Source organism: Trichechus manatus, unplaced genomic scaffold, assembly GCF_000243295.1.
Source record: "Trichechus manatus latirostris isolate Lorelei unplaced genomic scaffold, TriManLat1.0 scaffold00088, whole genome shotgun sequence".
NCBI lineage: Eukaryota > Metazoa > Chordata > Mammalia > Sirenia > Trichechidae > Trichechus > Trichechus manatus.
Genome location: NW_004444024.1, coordinates 8,337,143 through 8,356,847, shown reverse-complemented (window position 1 = coordinate 8,356,847; position 19,705 = coordinate 8,337,143). Strand labels below are relative to the sequence as shown.

Genomic DNA, 19,705 nt, shown 5'->3' with positions numbered 1-19,705 from the left:
TCAAAAGAAGATGGAAGAAGTACACAGAGTACCTGTACCAAAAAGAATTGGTCAATGTTCAGTCATTTCAGGAAGCAGCATGTGATCAAGAACCAATGTTACTGAAGGAAGAAGTCCAAGCTGCACTGAAAACAAAGCTCCAGGAATTGCTGGAATACCAATTGAGATGTTTCAACAAACGGATGCAATGCTGGAAGCGCTCACTCATGTATGCCAAGAAATTTAAAGTCCAGCTACCTGGCCAACCAACTGAAAGAGATCCATATTTATACCCATTCCAAAGAAAGGAGATCCAACAGAATGTGGAAATTATCGAACATTATCATTAATACCACACACAAGTAAAATTTTGCTGAAGATAATTCAAAAGTGGCTGCAGCAGTATATTAATAGGGAACTGCCAGAAATTCAAGCTGGATTCAGAAGGGGACGTGGAATAAGGAATATCATTGTTGATGTTAGATAGATCGTGGCTAAAAACAGAGAATACCCGAAAGATGTTCACCGGTGTTTTATTGACTACGCAAAGGCATTCGACTGTGTGGATCATAACAAATTATGGATAACATTGCGAAGGATGGAATTCCAGAACACTTAATTGTGCTCATGTGGAACTTAGACCAAGAGGCAGTCATTCAAACAGAACAAGGGGATACTGCATCATTTAAAGTCAAGAAAGGTGTGTGTCAGAGTTTTATCCTTTCACCATAGTTACACAGTCTGTATGCTGAGCAAATAATCCGAGAAGCTGGACTATATGAAGAAGAACACGGCATCAGGATTGGAGGAAGTCTCATTAACAGCCTGCAATATGCAGACGACTCAACCTTGCTTGTTGAAAGTGAAAAGAACTTGAAGCACTTGCTGATGAAGATCAAAGTGTACAGCCTTCAATATGGATTACACTTCAACTTAAAATAGAAATACTCACTACTGGACCAACAAGCAACATCATGACAAACGGAGAAAATATTGAAGTTGTGAAAGATTTCATTTTATTTGGATCCACAATCAATGCCCATGGAAGCAGCAGTCAAGAAGTCAGCCAACGCATTTTATTGGGCAAATGTGCTGCAAAAAAAACCTCTTTAAAGTGTTAAAAGCAAAGATGTCACTTTAAGGACTAAGGTGCACCTGACCCAAGCCATGGTGTTTTTAATCGCCTCATATGCATGCGAAAGCTGAACAGTAAATAAGGAAGACTGAAGAAGAATTGATGCCTTTGAATTGTAGTGTTGTCGAAGAGTATTGAATATACCATGGACTGCCAGAAGAATAACAAATCTGTCTTGGAAGAAGTACAGCCAAAATTCTTGTTAGAAGCAAGGATAGCAAGACTTCATCTCACGTACTTTGAACATGTTATCAGGAGGGACCAATCCTTGGAGAAGGGCATCATGCTTTGTAGAGTGGAGGGTCATCAGAAAAGAGGAAGACTCTAAATGAGATCAGCTGACACAGTGGCTGCAAGAATGGGCTCAAGCATAACAACGATTGTGAGGGTGGTGCAGGACCGGGCAGTGTTTCGTTTTCTTGTACATGAGGTCACTGTCTTAGTTATCTAGTGCTGCTCCAACAGAAATACCACAAGTGGATGGCTTTAACAAAGAGAAGTTATTCTCTCACAGTCCAGTAGGCTACAAATCCAAATTCAGGGCATCAGCTTCAGGAGAAGGCTTTCTGTCTCTGTCGGCTCTGGAAGAAGGTCCTTGTGATGCATCAGTTTTCTCTTGGTCTGGGAGCTTCTTTGCGCAGGAACCTCAGGTCCAAAGGACGCGCTCTGCTCCTGGCACTGCTTTCTTGGTGGTATGAGGTTCCCATGTGTCTCTGCTCACTTCTCTCTTTTATATCTCAAAAGAAATTGGCTTAAGATACTATCCAATCTTGTATACCTCATCAGTATAACTGCCACTAATCCATCTTATTAGATCATAGTGACTGAATTTACAACACATAAGGAAATCACATCAGATTAAAAAATGGTACACAATTATACAATACTGGGAATCATGACCCAGCCAAGTTGACAGATATTTTGAGGGGACACAATTCAATCCATGACAGTCGCTATGAGTCAGAACTGACTAGACAGTACCTAACAACAACGACAACTGATGCCAGGCCTTCCTGAAAACTCTACCTAGTTCCTGGTCAATTATGAGTTTTTTCAGTCCAGCTGGTGGAAACAGGTACTGTTTCCAGTCATGTATGTGTACCAGACACTATTTCCTGTCTTTTTGGATGATTCTTTCCCCAGCCTTGTATAGTTTCCTCACACTTACACACCGATGAGTTCTCTACTGAATACTCCTGGGTGACCCTCTGTTTATCTCCAGAGTTGTCTCTCTGTGAAGCTGTCTCCTCTGGTACTCTGTCCTGTGACCTCTAGCCACTTTGATCTCCCTAGACTCTCAACTTAGGGAGTCCACTGGGCTCCACCTCAGTCTCCCTCCCTGCACTTTAGCCTGGAAATTCTCAAAGTAATAAGCTGGGCTGCTTGTAAGGCTCACCATATTTATTTTTCATCTCTCAGGGAACACTGTCCTTTGTTGCCTGATATCTAGTGTCTTGAAAACTATTGTTACATGTAGTTTGCTTGGTTTTTTAGTTGTTTCAGGCAAGAGGGTAAATCTAGTCCCTGTTTCTCTATCTTGGTCATAGGCATATATATATGTATATCTATGTATAGTGTCTATATGTAGATACAAACTTGCCATCAAGTAGATTTCAATTCATAGAGACCCCATGTGTTTCAAAATAGAACTGTACTCCATAGTGTTTTCAGTGGCTGATTTTTTGGAAGTAGATTGCCAGGTTTTCTTCTGAGGTGCCTCTGGGTGGACTTGAACCTCCAGTCTTTCCATTAACAGCTGATTGTGTTAACCATTTGCACCACCTAGGGACTCCATTTTACATAGAGTAAACACTAATTTTAAAGAGTTATTGGTATTGATCAAATGGGTTGATGTAGTGACTAAAGGCATTTTTGTTCTATTAGCTTTTCAGCCATTTCCTTCTACTTGGGAAAGCCATAGTAGAAGGTGGTTGATAAGTTGCTTAGGTAAAAGGACTCTACCCCCTGTGGTGGGAGGGCCTGAAAGGCAGGGAGTGACCCCGCTGAAAAAGTTCAGAATTTTTCCATGTAGTTTTCAGAACCCTTCCTGTGCCCCTTCTCCAGATGCAGCCAGTTTGCAGAGCCTGTGTAACAGTATGCCCTTCCCTTGGACTGTATCCAGATTCAGTTTCAGCCCTGCTGTAGCTTACCAAAGAGAGTTCTTGCTCTTTGAAAAGCTCCTTCAGAGTTAATTTTTGGTGGAACAGCTAAAGAACATCATGGCTTTAAGACATATACTTTTCAATAAACAAAGGGAATATAAATCACATTACACAGTGTCATCCCATTGTAGTTTGAAAGGATCCATTTATATATGCTCTCATAAACTTTCTTATGCAGCTTCCATATGGCTTTGTAGTAGTGCTTAAACCACACAGACAGAAAATTTGTTCAGATCTAAAAATAATTTTTCTCGTATGGCTTCAACAGCTGATAAAGTGGACCTGCTATAATTCTGAAGCAGTTTTTACAGATTTTTGGCCACTAGGTGGTGGCATTGGCAATCCATTGACAGTGGACTTTGCCTTCTTTATACATTTCTTTATTACTTGAAGCGTTTACAAATATGTAAACAATTTTAAAAAAATAAGAGAACTAAAAAAAAAACAAACCCGAAAACCTGAATTCATAAAAAATAAGTATAATAAACTAAAAACTAAAAAACATTTTAAGTGGTTGAAAATAACTTGAATTTTAGGACTGTTGGTAATAGGGTAGTTATAAAGTAGGCACTTTTCAAGTGCTATAAATACACTTTTTAATTGTAAAACCCTAAAAAATAGAATCCTGGTACCTCATTTTATGATGTTACCCACCCTTATGTGTGACATTCAGGATTAAATTGTTTAAAGAAGTCACTGGAGTACCTTAGGACATATTAAATAGTAATTACACGTTATCTAGTATTTGGTAAGGGGCCCTTGTGGTGCAACAGTTAAGCGCTCGGCTGCTAACAGAAAGATTGGTGGTTCAAACCCACCCAGCGGCTCCGTGGGAGAAAGACCTAGCGATCTGCAACCATAAAGCCAAGAAGACCCTATGGGGCAGTTCTTCTCTGTCACATGGGGTTGTTAGGAGTTGGAATCGACTTGACAGCACCCGACAATAACGAACGTATTCAGTACTCTTTTCTTCTGACTTGTTTCTTTAGGTTCCCAAAAAGATATGAGGACTTTAGATGCAAAATTTTCATACATCTCAAATCCATCAATAAAAACACAGAAATGCGGGGGGAAGTATAAACTTCAACCATACTTTTTAGTTAGGACACTTTATGGATCTAGAGTTATTTTTTGGTTTGAGTGTCAGAAACATTTTGTGTATAACTCGGTTTGCTCATAAAGTTGACCGTTTTGCTATGTACTAAGTAAAACTTGGCTATGTAGAATTCTCAAGGAATGAGTCACTTAGAAGAGCAAGTTTCTCAGATAACTAAGGATTTATTTCTTTAGGCACTAATTTTATTTAAATTTCAGTTGAAGTGTTCCTAAAATATTTACTTCTTGTCTTCCTAAATCGAGCCAGTAGAAAAGCGTTTGCCCGGTCTTGGTGACTTGAGGTTCTCGCTATATCAGGTCTTGTCCTCTTCTGCATGGCAGTGCCTTCAGAGCCTATCACAGTGTGGAATATTCTTTGCCCCCTGTATTGAATGACCCTGGACTGCTGTGCCTTTGAGTTCCTGTAAATGTTTTTTCACAGATTTGTTTTGTCTTCTCTTGGTGTCACTTCTTGTTGTCAGTGATATGCCTATGGCTAGCAATTCTTCTCATGCTTCTTTCTTGTTGCTTCTGATTAAATGATGATACTTATTTGGGTTGTGTGTGAAAGAAAAATTTACTGTCAATGAATTTCCTTTGAGTGATCTGTATGGGCCTTCGTACAGTAGTTCCTCCTTAACCACGGTTTCGCTTTCTGCGGTTTCAGTTACCCGCGGTCAATTGCAGTTTGATAATGTTAAATGATGAAAAGTCACACTGCCCCACACCATCATTCACATGACTTTTATTGCAGTATGTTGTTATAATTGTTCCATTTTATTATTAGTTATTGTTGTTAATCTCTTATTCTGCCTGATTTATAAATTAAACTTTATCATAGGTATGTATGTGTAGGACAAAACATAATATATATAGGGTTTGGTACTATCCGCAGTTTCAGGCATCCACAGGGGATCTTGAAACATACCTCCTATGGGTAAGGGGGGACTACTGTACGTGAATTTTGTAACTTTTGGATACTTAGAAGCCTTATAAAATATCTTGTTCTAGTATGTTTATCAAAATATTTATGTATTTAGAGAGGGTGAGTGGAATTTAAAAAATTGGGTGAAAGTTTTTTTTAGCCCCCTCTTTGGCCTTCTTGGGGCCCTGGTGGCACAGTGGTTAAGAGTTAGTCTGCTAACCAAAAGGTCAGTGGTTCAAATCCACCAGCTGCTCCTTGGAAGTCTTATGGGGCAGTTCTACTGTGTCCTGAAGGGTCACTATGAGTCGAAATCGACTCGACGGCAGTGGTTTTTTTGTTTTGCTTTGTTTTGTTTTGTTTTGTTTTGTTTTGTTTGGCCTTCTTAGCTCTAATTAGGAACCCCTTTTCTGTGGGATGGTGTAAGTAGCTGACTCTGGTAACCCATTTGAGGCAGCTGCTGAGGGTACTCCACCACTCCCTGCTGTTTACTTGCCTTTTTATCTTCGTACCTCTCTCCTCACTTTCTCTTTTTTGAACTTCGTTCTCACTGCTTTATTATTCTTCCTTTGTAATCTCTCTTTTGTACCTTTTGGTAACATTATGGACTTTGATAAGCCCTTCTAGCAGCATTAAAGCTTAAAAGGTTGATGACTTCTTTTGAAAGGTTTAGCATTAGTTGACCATTAAAAATAATTTCTACTAGTTGTGTGATTTTTTCCCTAATATACCATACAGTTATATTCATAAGGTTTACAGTGCTGTTTCTTGTAGCATTTGGCCAGTTTTAACTTTGGCAATTCTATTTAGCCGTTAAATTTTCTCCTCCCTCTCCCCCTCCCCCTCCCCACCCTCATTTCCTTTGGATTTTTCACTTCCTTTCTTTGTTTACTGCACTCATGCTCATAGTTGCCTACATTTCATGTGGAATAAATGATTCATGTCCATAATTCTTGGCTCCTAGGAGATAAAAATTTTATGCAGTAATGTTATTGATTATATTTCATTGGTTCTCTATAATGTACTCTGTGCAGCACCTCTAGGCACGGTTGCTCTCAGATTAAGTACATATTTGAGTACTTCTGAGACTCTTAACTTATATCTTGAATATTTAATCAGTCTATATTATAAGGCCTATTGTTGACTGAATACTCTGTGCTGTAGCCAGAATACTTGAATTCAACCTTTTTAGGAAGGTCGGGGCAAATTCGGGAGGCCCCTGGTAATTCACAAGGACATTTTACATTCCACCAGTGATAGGCAGAACTTGGCAGAGATTAGATGTGTATATATGAATTTATTGTATCGATTTCAAGGCCAAAGTTTTGCATTACAGTTGGAATCGACTCCACAGCACCTGGTATTCTGCCTTTGCAGTATATATTCACTTTGATCTATCTCCACCCTCACCCTGCAGCATTTACACTGAATGTATGTAACCTTTTGCCTACATCTGTAGTCAAAATGAACAAAGCATAACCTTGAAGTTACTGGGTTATTTCAGTCCTACTAGCAACAGCCTTTTGTGGTTCACTAATGGTAATAGTCTCAGAGTTTTGAGTGGAAGCGCAGCTTTTGGGCGCCTCAGTAATGGATGGATTTGCCGCTCATAATCTTTCTTCAGGCAGAGGAGGTCTGCATGCAGTGCACTGTGCCAGCAATTTAATGACATAGACTTCCTACAAATTATTTCTGCCTTTTTCACTTTCTGTTTATTTCTTCAGTCCCTATTTGACAACTTTAATTTTTCTTCTTTTTGGTGGTTCATTACAATTGAGGGTCTCATTCCAAAATAACAGAACTTCATATTGATCATTTTGTATTCCCTTAGCAATGTGGGCAACATCATTATGCATTAGACTTTGTACCTTAAGTGTGTGTATGTGTGTGTGTGTGTGTGTGTGACTGACTATACATCTTGCCGCCCTAGTTAAGGACCAAGAACCATGTCTCTCTCGCTGTGTCTTTTTTTTTTTTTTTTAATCACCACCAGTATATTAGAGAAGTGGCAAGAGAAAATACCAACCAGAGAGAGAGCCTGAAGATCTAGGTTACGGTCCTGGCTCTGCCACGGACTATCTGTGTGACTTTTGGCAAGTCACTAAGTCTCTCTGGGCTTCAATTTCCCTGTTTTTGAAATGAGGAGATTGGAGTAGTTAGTGCCTAAGTCTCCTCTTGATTTAAAATTCTGCGTGCTGATGTGCATAGTAAATATTCAGTTGATCTTTTAGTAGTCTTATATTTTGAGGGTTGATGAAGGGTTTGATATGGCATTCTCTTAGTGCCATTTTATTAGTATAATAAGGTAAGGTTTATGTTCTTGGAATTGTTTCTTATGCAAATATACTGAAAAGGGTACTTTTTCTTTCTAGGACAATGGCTTTGTGCACATTCATACCCCAATAATAACATCCAATGACTGTGAGGGGGCTGGAGAACTTTTTCAAGTTGAAGTAAGTTGTGGGTTCCCATCTTGGGGGACATGTTGCTGATTGACTTTTTTCCGTATGAGGGTTTACTTTAAGTTTAATAAGAGTTGTAAGGACAGAAGATCATGACCAGCACCTGAAATTTTGTTATTAGTAATCCTTGTTGTCATTGCTAGGTGCTGTTGAGTTGGCTCCCACTCATAGTGACCTCACGTACAACAGAGTGAAACACTGCCCAGTCCTACACCATCCTCCCAACTGTTGCTATGTTTGAGCCCATTGTTGCAGCCACTGTGTCTGTCAGTCCATCTTCTTGACGGTCTTCCTCTTTTTCGCTGAACCTCTGCTTTACGAAGCATGATGTCTTTCTCCAGGGATTGGTCCCTTCTGATAAAATATCCAAACTATATCTAGAAAATTCAAACTTTTCTGATTCTCTGTCCTACCAGCTATATTACTTAAACTGTGACCAAAAGGAGAGGATTTTTAACTTAGTACTCCATTTGCTTTTCTTATCGTGTGACTGTGAATTGGTGAACTAGAGAAATTGGAAGAGATTAATGAAGATCATAAGATATCTTCTGTGTAAGTTCAACTCCTAGTTAATATTTTTAGATGTAAGTTATATTTTAAAAGATAAAAATAGAAAAGTATGTATGTGAATATTATTTTCTTTTTTAAAGTCTTTCTCGTAAGAAATGTTTTATGTTCTATACAACTCATGAAGTCTCTTAGTTTAATTCTTTATTCAGCAATCAATTTTTGAGCTCCTAGTATGTGCCTGGCATTGTCAGCCTATTCTTACTGCAGATAATTTTAACAGTTACCAGTTTTTCTTACTTGTAGGCAATTGAAAGCCTTTCATTTACCAGTTTGACAACCTGTTTAAAATCATTGGCCAATAGTATAGTAATGATCAGAGATAAATGTATGTTGATAAGTGGTACTTTTTGTATTTATTTGATTTATTTACTGATTTCTTTATTCCTAAGTAATCAAGGTTCTTGTTTATTCATTTGATTAATGCTATCAAATGACAAGACCTGTATATAACCGCTTTCTCTGGCTCAGTACTTTCTGACTCATGATTTTGCTTTTATATTATTGAACAAGGTATTCACAGGGAGAAGTTTTTCTCATGTGTTAATGTCATTATTCAAAGTAATAATTAAATGCTATCTTCATATGACTTAAAAAAATTTTGATGATAGGTATCCTTCTGCAAAAAGCAGATTAAAAATATCTTTTTGAACTTTAAAAGTGAGAGTGTTAGGGTCTGTAGATATTATCTCAAACAAAGCAGTAAATGATAAAATAACAATATATAAATTCCAGAAAACATTCTCCTCTAGGTGTTAATTTTCTCATTAAACCTTAACCCTTTCAAGACCCAATTATTTTCTCCTTTGAATTTGTTGTTGATAACTATGTGTTTTCATTAATGGAAGGCATGCTGATTAAAGGACCAAGAATTTTTGTTATGAGTTACGGATTTTAATACCCATTATCTGGGATCACATATGTCCCAGTGGACCCTGCATGTGGTAAATCCTGGTGATATGAGTCAATGATAAAATCTTTTCTTTTTTTTTATTTCTTGAAAATTTGCAAAAAGTGAGGTAAAACACGAAGGCATCTGGCAATGACTGCACATACATTTTATTCTAGTCTCCTTCTTAGCCTTTTTACTATTTTTTATGAAACTTTTCAAAACATGGTACAATGCATTCTTCCTTACCACAAAAGCAGTACTAACAGCACAAATAAATAAAGCCAAGGGATTTTTTAATCTCAGGAAAATTACTACTACAGTGCATTCTTCATTACTGCAAAAGCAGTACTGACAGGCCAAGTAAATAAAACTAAAGGAATTTGAATCTCAGGAAAATTACCCCTACTATGTATTCTTCATTATAACAAAAGCAGTACTAACAGCTAAAAAGCAGAAACAGCTGCCCTGGAATACTGCAGAACTGCTCACAGTGGTGCATTCCACCTGCTACATGTGGAAGTAATGATCGGACCCCAAGACTGAATGCAGGATAAGAATAACTTATAGGAGTATCAGTCTCTTGAAAATACCGCTACAGTGCATTATTCCTTATTGCAAAGGCATTATTTAATATTCAGAAGCTAGAAAAGCAGGGAGCCAGTAACTCCTGGAAAGAATGAATGATGTCAAGGAGAAGATGACCACTATGACTGATGAAGATGGAATAGTTTATTCTAGTGATAAGTACATTCTCACGAGAACATAGTAACTGGGAAACATAGTGAGGTGGCTTATCTCTCAGAAATAAAGGCAGACCTGTCAGAAGTTTGGAAAATTCACACATCCAGGAGACATCACCTAAGACAGTGCTTAATCTACACAAAAATGAGGCTCTAACACAGGGTTCTTGAGTTTCACGCATTTCAAAAGGCTCTCACCTAGAGGCTGAGTGTGTTAAAACTGGGCTACCTCCTTCCCAAAAAACTCCAGAGGCATAAAGAGTGGGATACTGTGCATCCCATGGGTCACACTTAATGTTCTTCTGAATATTGAACTGAAGAAGAATTACCCTCCTTAAAGACATTTCATAATCCTTTAACCTAAACCACTGAATATTAAAAACTAAATGACAGGGAAGGAACACATGATTTAAAGGAATTTTTACAAATAAAAAGGGAATTATTAAAGGGACTCAAAACTAAACAAGTAATAGGTAGCAAACTAAATAGTCCCTAAAATAATAATTTGGAGTTACCTGCTTTGCTACCGGGGATATCCCATAAGCCAGTCTGGATGATTACAATATGTATATTTTGGCCTCAAAGCAAACCCAAGTCAAGTTAAATATGAATAAATAGGAAAAGGAAAAAATGAATTTCTAGAGCTAAACAAATGAGAAGTGCTCTGTGTTTATAATATTTCAGGGCAAGGGAGAGAATTTTTATACAGTGGAATGAGACTTGCCTGCTTGGTGTGCCAGACAGAGATGCTCTTAAATTCATTGATTCTAGGCTTCTGCAGGCAGTCTAGATCAGGTTTCAACAATCTGTGGCTTTTTATGCTCCGACTCGCTGTCTCTTTTGCTTTCAAAAGTTCCAGCTACCAAGACTCGTCTTCTGTCTCTGCCAACCTTCTATCCTGTATAAGCAGTGCTCCTGCTTATTCCCACTTCACACACCTCTGTGTTTCCAGGATGCATTGTATTAATTTCTTCCTGGCTGCCTGTAGCCATAGGAGTTTGAATTGTGGCACCCTACTCTTTGGAAAATGTTAACTTTCATATTTAAATTCTTGGTTTTCTCAATGGTCTCTTTTTGGCTCTGACGGCAATGAAGTATTAGTAAGTATTTAAAGATAAGTATGCTTAGTACACACTTACCTTTGAGGCCAGCAGTGAGGCCACCTTGAAAAGCACGGTAAGAGGATGTACTTCAAAACTAATACTATTGAGAAGTGACTACATGGCCCATCATTTTAGTTTTCTTTTCCCCAGCTCCACTTTCATAATTTGTTCAGTTTTGGGGACTGTGGAATACAGATGTAGGAAGTTATATTCAAGGCATTCATTTCTTATTTAGCAGACATTTGGTACCATCCGTGTTCAAGATGCTGTGCTAAATGGTATGAGAGACATAAAGATGTAGTTGATATAAAAATGTAGTCTGACCTGTAAAGTTGGTGAGTTGGCAGGGACTGATAAAGGAAGGAACATGCTTTTCATTCACTCTTGATGCTACTCACCCTACAGTATTCCTTGTTTGTACACGTTTTCCTCTCTCTCTTAAGGCCCTAGCTGAATTCCCAAAACTATGTTTGGTCTTTAAGATTCAAGAGCAACTGGTTTGAATCTTGTAGATAAAAGAAATTAGAGCGAGAATCAGAATTATAGCAAAGTTTATTAGTGGTTACCAGCCACAGAAGGGAGGAAGAAGAAAACACAGTTTAGGAAGCATTGCATTTCTGTTTATGATGCTGGAAAATTTGGCAGTGGATATTGGTGAGGGCTATATGTACAACACAATTGATGTGACCAGTATAACTAAATGGTACATGTGAAAAATGTTGAATTGGCAAATGTGTTTTGTATTTTTTATAACAATAAAAAAATTAAAATTAATTAAAAAAAAGTTGATGGAAAATAACGTAAAACTGCTTTATGTATACATTTGAGGTTACAGTGTTATCAATTGTAGGTGATATGGAGTCTAGAGGAAAATTAGATCAGTACGTCTTTCAGTTTGTCATACTGTGGTGGCTGCATATTACTGTGATGCTGGAAGCTATCCCACCAGTATTTCAAATACCAGCAGGGTCATCCATGGTGAACAGGTTTCATCCGAGCTTCCAGACTAAGACAGGCTAAGAAGTGAAAACCTTATGAATACTGGCAGAACAATTGTCTGATATAGTGCCGGAAGATGAGCCCCTCAGGGTAGAAGGAACCCAAAATATGACTGGGGAAGAGCTGCCTTCTCAAAGTAGAGTTGACCTTAATGATGGGGCTTGGAGTCAAGCTTCTGGGACCTTCATTTGCTGATGTGACACAACTCAAAATGAGAAGAAACAGATGCAGACATCCATTAATCATCGGAGTGTGGAATGTACGGAGTATGAATCTAGGAAAATTGGAAATCATAAAAAATGAAATGGAATGCATAAAAATTGATACCCTAGGCATTAGTGAGCTGAAATGGACTGGTATTGGCCATTCTGAATCGGACAACCATATGGTCCACTATACAGGGAATGACAAATTGAAGACAAATGATATCACATTCATCGTCAAAAAGGACATTTCAAGATCTATCCTGAAGTACAATACTGTCAGTCATAGGATAATATCCACACACCTACAAGGAAGACCAGTTAATACGACTGTGATTCAAATTTTCACACCAATCATTAATGCCGAAAATGAAGAAATTAAAGATTTTTACCAACTTCTGCAGTCTGAAATTGATCAAACGTGCAATCAAGATGCATTGATAATTGCTAGTGATTGGAATTTGGAAGTTGGAAACAAAGAAGGATTAGTAGTTGGAAAATACGGCCTTGGTGATAGAAATGATGCTGGAGATCGACTATAGAATTTTGCAAGACCAATGACCTATCAATTGGAAATACCTTTTTTTCAACAATGTAAATGGTGACTATACACCTGGACCTTGCCAGATGGAATACACAGAAATCAAATTGACTACATCTGTGGAAAGAGACTATGGAGAAGCTCAATATCATTAGTCAGAACAAGGCCAGGGCTGACTGCAGAACAGACCATCAGTTGCTCATGCAAGCTCAAGTTGAAGCTGAAGAAAAACCCACAGGAGCCAAAGTTCCACCATGTGTATATCCCACTTGAATTTAGAGACCATCTCAAGAATAGATTTGATGCATTGAACACTAATGACCGAAGACCAGATGAGTTGTGGAATAACATCAAGGACATCATACATGAAGAAAGCAAGAGGTCATTTAAAAGACAGGAAAGAAAGCAAAGACCAAAATTGATGTCAGAAGAGTCTCTGAAACTTGCCCTTGAACATAGAGTAGCTAAAGTGAATAGAAGAAATGATGACGTAAAAGAGCTGAATGGAAGATTTCAAAGGGTAGCTTGAAAAGTCAAAGTAAAGTATTATAATGAAATGTGCAAAGACCTGGAGTTAGAAAACCAAAAGGGAAGAACACGCTCAGCATCTCTCAAGCCGAAAGAATTAAAGAAAAAAATTCAGGCTTCCATTTGCAATGTTGAAGGATTCTATGCACAAAATATTGAACAACACAAGAAACATCAAAAAAAGATGGAAGGAATACACAGAGTCACTGTACCAAAAAGAACTGGTCGACGTTCAGCCATTTCAGGAGGTAGCATGTAATCAAGAACTGATGGTATTGAAGGAAGAACTCCAAACTGCACTGAGGGTATTGGCGAAAACAAGTCTCCAGGAATTGATAGAATACCAACTGAGATGTTTCAACAAACAGATGCAATGCTGGAAGCAATCACTCATCTATGCCAAGAAATTTGGAAGCCAGTTACTTGGCCAGCCGATGGAAAGAGATCCATATTTGCACCCATTTCAGAGAAAGGTGATCCAACAGAAAGCGGAAATTATCAAACAATATCATTAATATTACAAGTAAAATTTTGCTGAAGATAATTAAAAAACGGTTGCAGCAGTACATTGACAGGAACTGCCAGAAATTCAGGCTGAATCAGAGGAGGACATGAAATGAGAGATATCATTGCTGATATAAGATGGATCTTGGCTGAAAGCAGAGAATACCAGAAAGATGTTTACCTGTGTTTTATTGACTATGCAAAGGCATCCGACTGAGTAGATCATAACAAATTATTGATGACATTGCAAAGAATGGGAATTCCAGAACACTTAATTGTGCTCATGTGGAACCTATACATAGACCAAGAGGCAGTTGTTCAAACAGAACAAGGGGATGCTTTGTGGTTTAAAATCAGGAAAGGTATGGATCGGTTTATCCTTTCATCATACTTCTTCAGTCTGTATGCTGAGCAGATAATCTGAGGAGCTGGACTATATGAAGAAGAACATGGCATCAGGATTCGAGGAAGACTCTAACAATCTGTAATATGCCGATGACACAAGCTTGCTTTCGGAAAGCAAAGAGGACTTGAAGCACTTACTGATGAAGATCAATGTCTACAGCCTTCAGTATGGATTACACCTCACCATAAAGAAAACAAAAATCCTCACAACTGGACCGGTAAGTAGCATCGTGATAAACGGAAAAAAGATTGAAGTTGTCATGGATTCCATTTTACTTGGATCCACAATTAATGCCCCTGGAAGCAGCAGTCAACAAATCAAATGACATACTGCACTGGGCAAATCTGCTGCAAAAGACCTCTTTAAAGTGTTAAAATGCAAAGATGTCACTTTGGAAGTATAGTTATGCCAGATATAGAATTCTTGGTTGATAGTTTATTTTCTTTCAACACTTTAATATGTCATCCCACTGCCATCTAAGAGTCATTTTTGTCTCATATTGATCTTCTCCACACCTGTAAGATCCTTGAGGATGAGGATATTATTTGCCATCACTTTATTTTCAGTGTACAGTACCTGGAAAATATTTAATTTGTATTTGTTTGATTAATTCTGACTTTAGTTCTTTGTTTACAAAGGGGAGAAAATGAGTGTGCAAGGCCCGTTACAGGGCACTGGTGGGGAAAATAAGTATTAGACAGTCCCTTGCCTCAAGTATTTATAGTCTAGTTATGTCTACCAGACATAAATAAGTAGAAATAAAATGAGTAAAGTAAACTGATTTTCAAATGAGCACTACAGATGAAAAATTCTGTGGACACCCATAATTAGCAAGAGTTCCTGTGGTTTATGTGTCATATACTGTGTTCTTTACATACATTGTCTCTGATCCTCTCAATACCCTGTGGCTAGTAGATACTGGAACTAGAATTGGAAGTCTGTCTCCAAAGTCTGTGGTCTTTACACTGGATGGAGTAAGCTGGCTTTTGCCAAGTTTGTCTAGAAAAGAACACTGGATTTGGAGTCAAAACACTGAGGTTCAAGAAGGTATTCAGAAATCAGATTGAAAGGATGAGATTAGAATGTCTTTGAGTGTCAAGCTAAAGGGTTTGGAATTCTTCCTACAGGCTCTGAAGACTTATCAAAGGCTTTTGAGCAGAAAATAGCAAACCATGCTCTAGAATGATTAATCTTGTAGTTAAATGCAGACTATCTCAGGGGAAACCCAGAGTTGGTGAGTTCAGTTTGGTAACTCTTAGATTAGCTAAGGTGTGCGATAACAACCTAAATTAGGTATAAATAATGTGAATGGAAAGGAGTATGCAGAAGGATGTGAAAGATTTTAAAGGACAAGGCAACAGGACTTGGTGACTGTGTGGAGTCCTGGTTTAAAAACCAACAGCTGAGGAGATGTTCTTTGGTCCCTGGCCCTTCTCTTAACTCCAGAAATTCCAGGGAATTTTTGAGCATATCTCTACATCTAAAATTAAGTACTAGGAAAATACTTGCCCTAGGAAAATCTCAGACTGTATCAAAGAATACTGTCTTTGGTTTTTCAAAATATTTTATCCAAGTAGCATTACTGTTGCCCTCATTTGCACATACATCTGGTCTTTTAGTGTAGATATGAAAGGTCACATAACCTTTTTTTTTTTCAATGAACTATTTTTAGAATTAGTTATAATGGAAATTTCAAACCTTTGATATAATTTGATGTATTCTAGAGATAGTCTATGTTTATTCAAGGCTATGCGTATCTTTTCATATATTTATTTATTATACAAATGGTAGTTTATTATTCTCAATGTTCTGCACCTACTTTCTTCAGTTATCAGTAGCTCCTTTCAATAATCTGCCTCGTTCTTTTTAAAATGTATGCTGTTTAGTGTATAGATGGATGTATTTTATTTAACCTTCTACCAATAAACGTTTAGATTGTATCCACTCTTTTACAATAAATTTTTGAAAAATTATTTTGCAAACAGTGTTGCACTGAATATTATCGTATACTATTAGTTTTGTACATGAGCAAATATAGTGATACCATACCATACCATACCCATTGCCGTCGAGTCGATTCCAACTCATAGTGACCCTATAGGACAGAGTAGAACTGCCCTCATAGAATTTCCAAGGAGCAGCTGGTGGATTTGAACTGCCGACCTTTTGGTTAGCAGCCGTGGCTCTTAACCACTATGCCACGAGAGTTTCCAGATATAGTGAGTGATAGGACTCTAGAATTAGTCCAGAGGAAATATGTATTTTATATTTTGATTGATAAATTGCTCTCTGTAGAGGTTGTACGAATTTACGTTTCTACCAGCAATATGTGAGGGTGCTATTTCTTATGAAGCAGCTGTCCGAGTGTGTTATCAGACTTTTTGATTTTTGCCAACTTTAATTTGATTTATTACCTTTTCGATTAAAAAAAACTAATGAAAGGAGAAAAAAAGAAAATGCCTTACTGTATTAAGAGAAGCAAATCTGTTTTGAAGGGCACTGAGAAGAGAACCGACTTGAGGCTTTTGGGCTCCCACCCATCTTGTGTTCTTTCTGCTTCCACTCTGAAGTGAGGATCTTGGGAATTAACCCTATGGTGTTAAAAAAAAAAAAAAAATTCTTGCTCAGACTGTGAGCTGATACAGCCAGCTTACATCTTCCATCCAGAAGACCAAACTGTTTCTACCATCCCGTGGTATCCAACAAGTGGAGTACATTCTTAAAATGATCTACTAATTCCATCAACCACACAGCTGGACTAAAATTGCACTATTTTTTTCATCCTGTAAATATTTGTTAAGCCTCTCTTTTGGTGAAAAGTAGTATGCTAGTGCTATTTGACTTACAAAGTTATTTCTGTTTTGCCTTTCAGCAAAATGAATTTACAAGCTACTTCCAAATGGGAAAAACAAAATTCTACCATAATAAATGCCATCAAAATAATGTGAATTTGAAAGCTAGCTATGTTAAAAGCAAATTGCAGTTGTTACAAGGATACATTTTAAGTCAAATCATAAAGAATATAAAAAAACCTGTGAAATGTGAATCCAATTATCGTTTTGTTCATAATTTTATAATAGTTTTAATGTGATTCAGATGCTGCTGTTTAACTTGATGATGTTGTTGTTGGTTGACATTGAGTCGATTCCAACTCATGGCAACCCCATTTGTGCAGAGCAGAACTGCTCCCTAGAGATTTCAAGGCTGTCACCTTTCAAAAGCAAATTGTCAGGCCAGTCTTCCAAGGTGCCTCTGGATGGGTTTGAACCACTAGCCTGATGATAGGATCAGACTAACAACAATATCTAACATTTGTATAATATGTTATTAAGTCAACTAATACAGTGAAACTTGTGAGAGCCCAAACTCAACAGGACTGCCTTGTTTTTCCGAGTCTCAAGTTTTCCGCCTTTGACAGGGTGCAGTCTTACCACTTTTCTGTCAGTCTCTGTTAGTGGAAAGTATTTGAGTTTTCCTTCTCTGACAGGTTTCTGCCTTACACAGATTCTGGCTTTCGCAGGTTTTGCTATATTTAAATAGTGCTTTTCTCTTGTACATGTTATTTCACTGGTGTTTTTCATAATGTTAGACCACTAGACAGCGTTTATGAAAAGGACTGATTCATCTTATTAGCTATAAGTAATTCAAGGAGAAAGAGAAAGACAAATAACACTTTTTAAATGTCAAGTATATTTCTGGCATTACATCAAGTTCCTTTCAGGAACTTTTGAAGTAGGAACTAGCTTGCCTTGAGGAGGGCAAAAGCCATGTCTCAGTTGTACATTGTTGTACAATACCTGGCACATTCCCTGGCACATGGTAGGTGCTCCAGAAATATTTGTTGAATGATTGTTATTAGTTTTAGATAAGGAAACTAGGCTCAGACAGAAAAACTTATCAAAAGCCACACAGTAAGAGGCAGAGCTAGATTTTAAACAAGGACTGTTTGGCTGTAAAGTAAATACTATTTGCACACACCACACTGACTCTTGAGTTTGGCTTTTGAGAAAACGTACCAGAATTTTGACTACTGTTCTGAAGTTAGAGTACGCTTTTTATTAGGTTAGAAGACAGCTGTCAAGAATGAGCATTGCACTAGAGTCAAGCATCCTTGGCATTTCTTGTTGGCCATTCTTTCCCAGACAACCATTTATATTCCTGGGAGTAGGAAAATGACATCTACTGATAACCTATTATTAGCAAGCACTATGCAGTACTTATCCTTTTATGTTTAATAAATTAAGTTCAATACTTAATTTGTTTTTATTAAATATTGCATAGACATTACATAAAATAACCTGTGTAGATAGTATAAGGGTTAAACCTGTACCCACTACTAAACTTAAGAAATAGAACATTATTAGTACTTTCTCCATTCCATCTCCCTCCCTTTTCCCACTACCCTGAATTTTGTACTTACTATTACTGTGTTGTTTTTAAAAATAGTTTTATCATGGGAATGTACCCCTAGACAAAATATTGTCCACTACCCCAAATTTTGTATTTATTATTCCTGTGGTGTTTTAAAAATAGTTTTATCAGGTGAGTGTACCCCTAGGTTAAATATTGTTCAATTTTGCATGTTTTTTAACTTATACAAATGGAATCATATTATATGTTCAATATGAACTTTTTTCCCCTCTGCAATACTGTGTTCTAATTAAGTGGGAGTCTCTAGGGATGGGACTCAGGCATTAGTGTTTTATAAAGCTCTCCAGGTGATTCCAGTAAGCCTTCAAGGGTGTATACAGAGTAGTAGAAGTGTATGCTCATAACTTCAACTTTACTTGTTGTTAGGTGCCATCGAGTCGATTTCAACTCATGGCAACCCTGTGTGACAGAGCAGAACTGCCCCATACTAGATAAAGCTAAAATTTTACAGGAAGGGAAGAATAAATTTTAACTCCCACCAGCAGAGTATGCTGTTCCACATCCTTGTCAACACATAATATTTTCAGTCTCTTTAAATTTTGCCAATCTCATCAGTATAAAATGAGATCTCAGTGTGGTTTTAATTTACTTTTCTCTGATCACTAGTGAAATTGAGAATCTTTTCTTATGGTTATTAACTCCTCATTTCCTCTTCCATAATGTTTTCTAGTGAGTTGTCTTTTCATATCAGTATGTGATTATACTTTGGATACTAATCCTTTCTTGAGTATATTGTTGCAAATGTCCCAGAGTATCCCTCCTTGCCTTTTCTCTCAAAATTATCTTTGATGAACAAAGTTCTTAACTTTAATGTAGTCTATTTCAGAAGATAAAACTGACACATGAAATGGAAGACAGAATAATTAAATGTTTAATTGGGTTTTACCTTTTGTAAGAGTAATTACGCAAGTAATTTCTACAGAATTATTAAATGTCAAACTGTGGTTTACTTTTTTTTTTTTTCTTTTATTGTACTTCAGGTGAAGGCTTACAGAGCAAATAGTTTCTCCTAAAACAGTAGTACACATGTTGTTTT

General features: G+C 37.4%; 1 protein-coding gene across 3 annotated transcripts in view; it reads left to right on the top strand.

The window, feature by feature from the left end:
• Positions 1 to 19,705, top strand: part of NARS2 (asparaginyl-tRNA synthetase 2, mitochondrial) — a 170,320-nt gene that overhangs the window by 29,591 nt on the left and 121,024 nt on the right. For 2 of the 3 annotated variants that reach the window (XM_004382005.2, XM_023736599.1), the window contains exon 5: positions 7,666 to 7,746. The exons of the other annotated variant lie outside the window; for it this stretch is intronic. In XM_004382005.2, the coding sequence (XP_004382062.1) occupies positions 7,666 to 7,746 (81 nt within the window). The remainder of the gene's footprint in view (positions 1 to 7,665; positions 7,747 to 19,705) is intronic. 3 annotated transcript variants of the gene reach the window in all.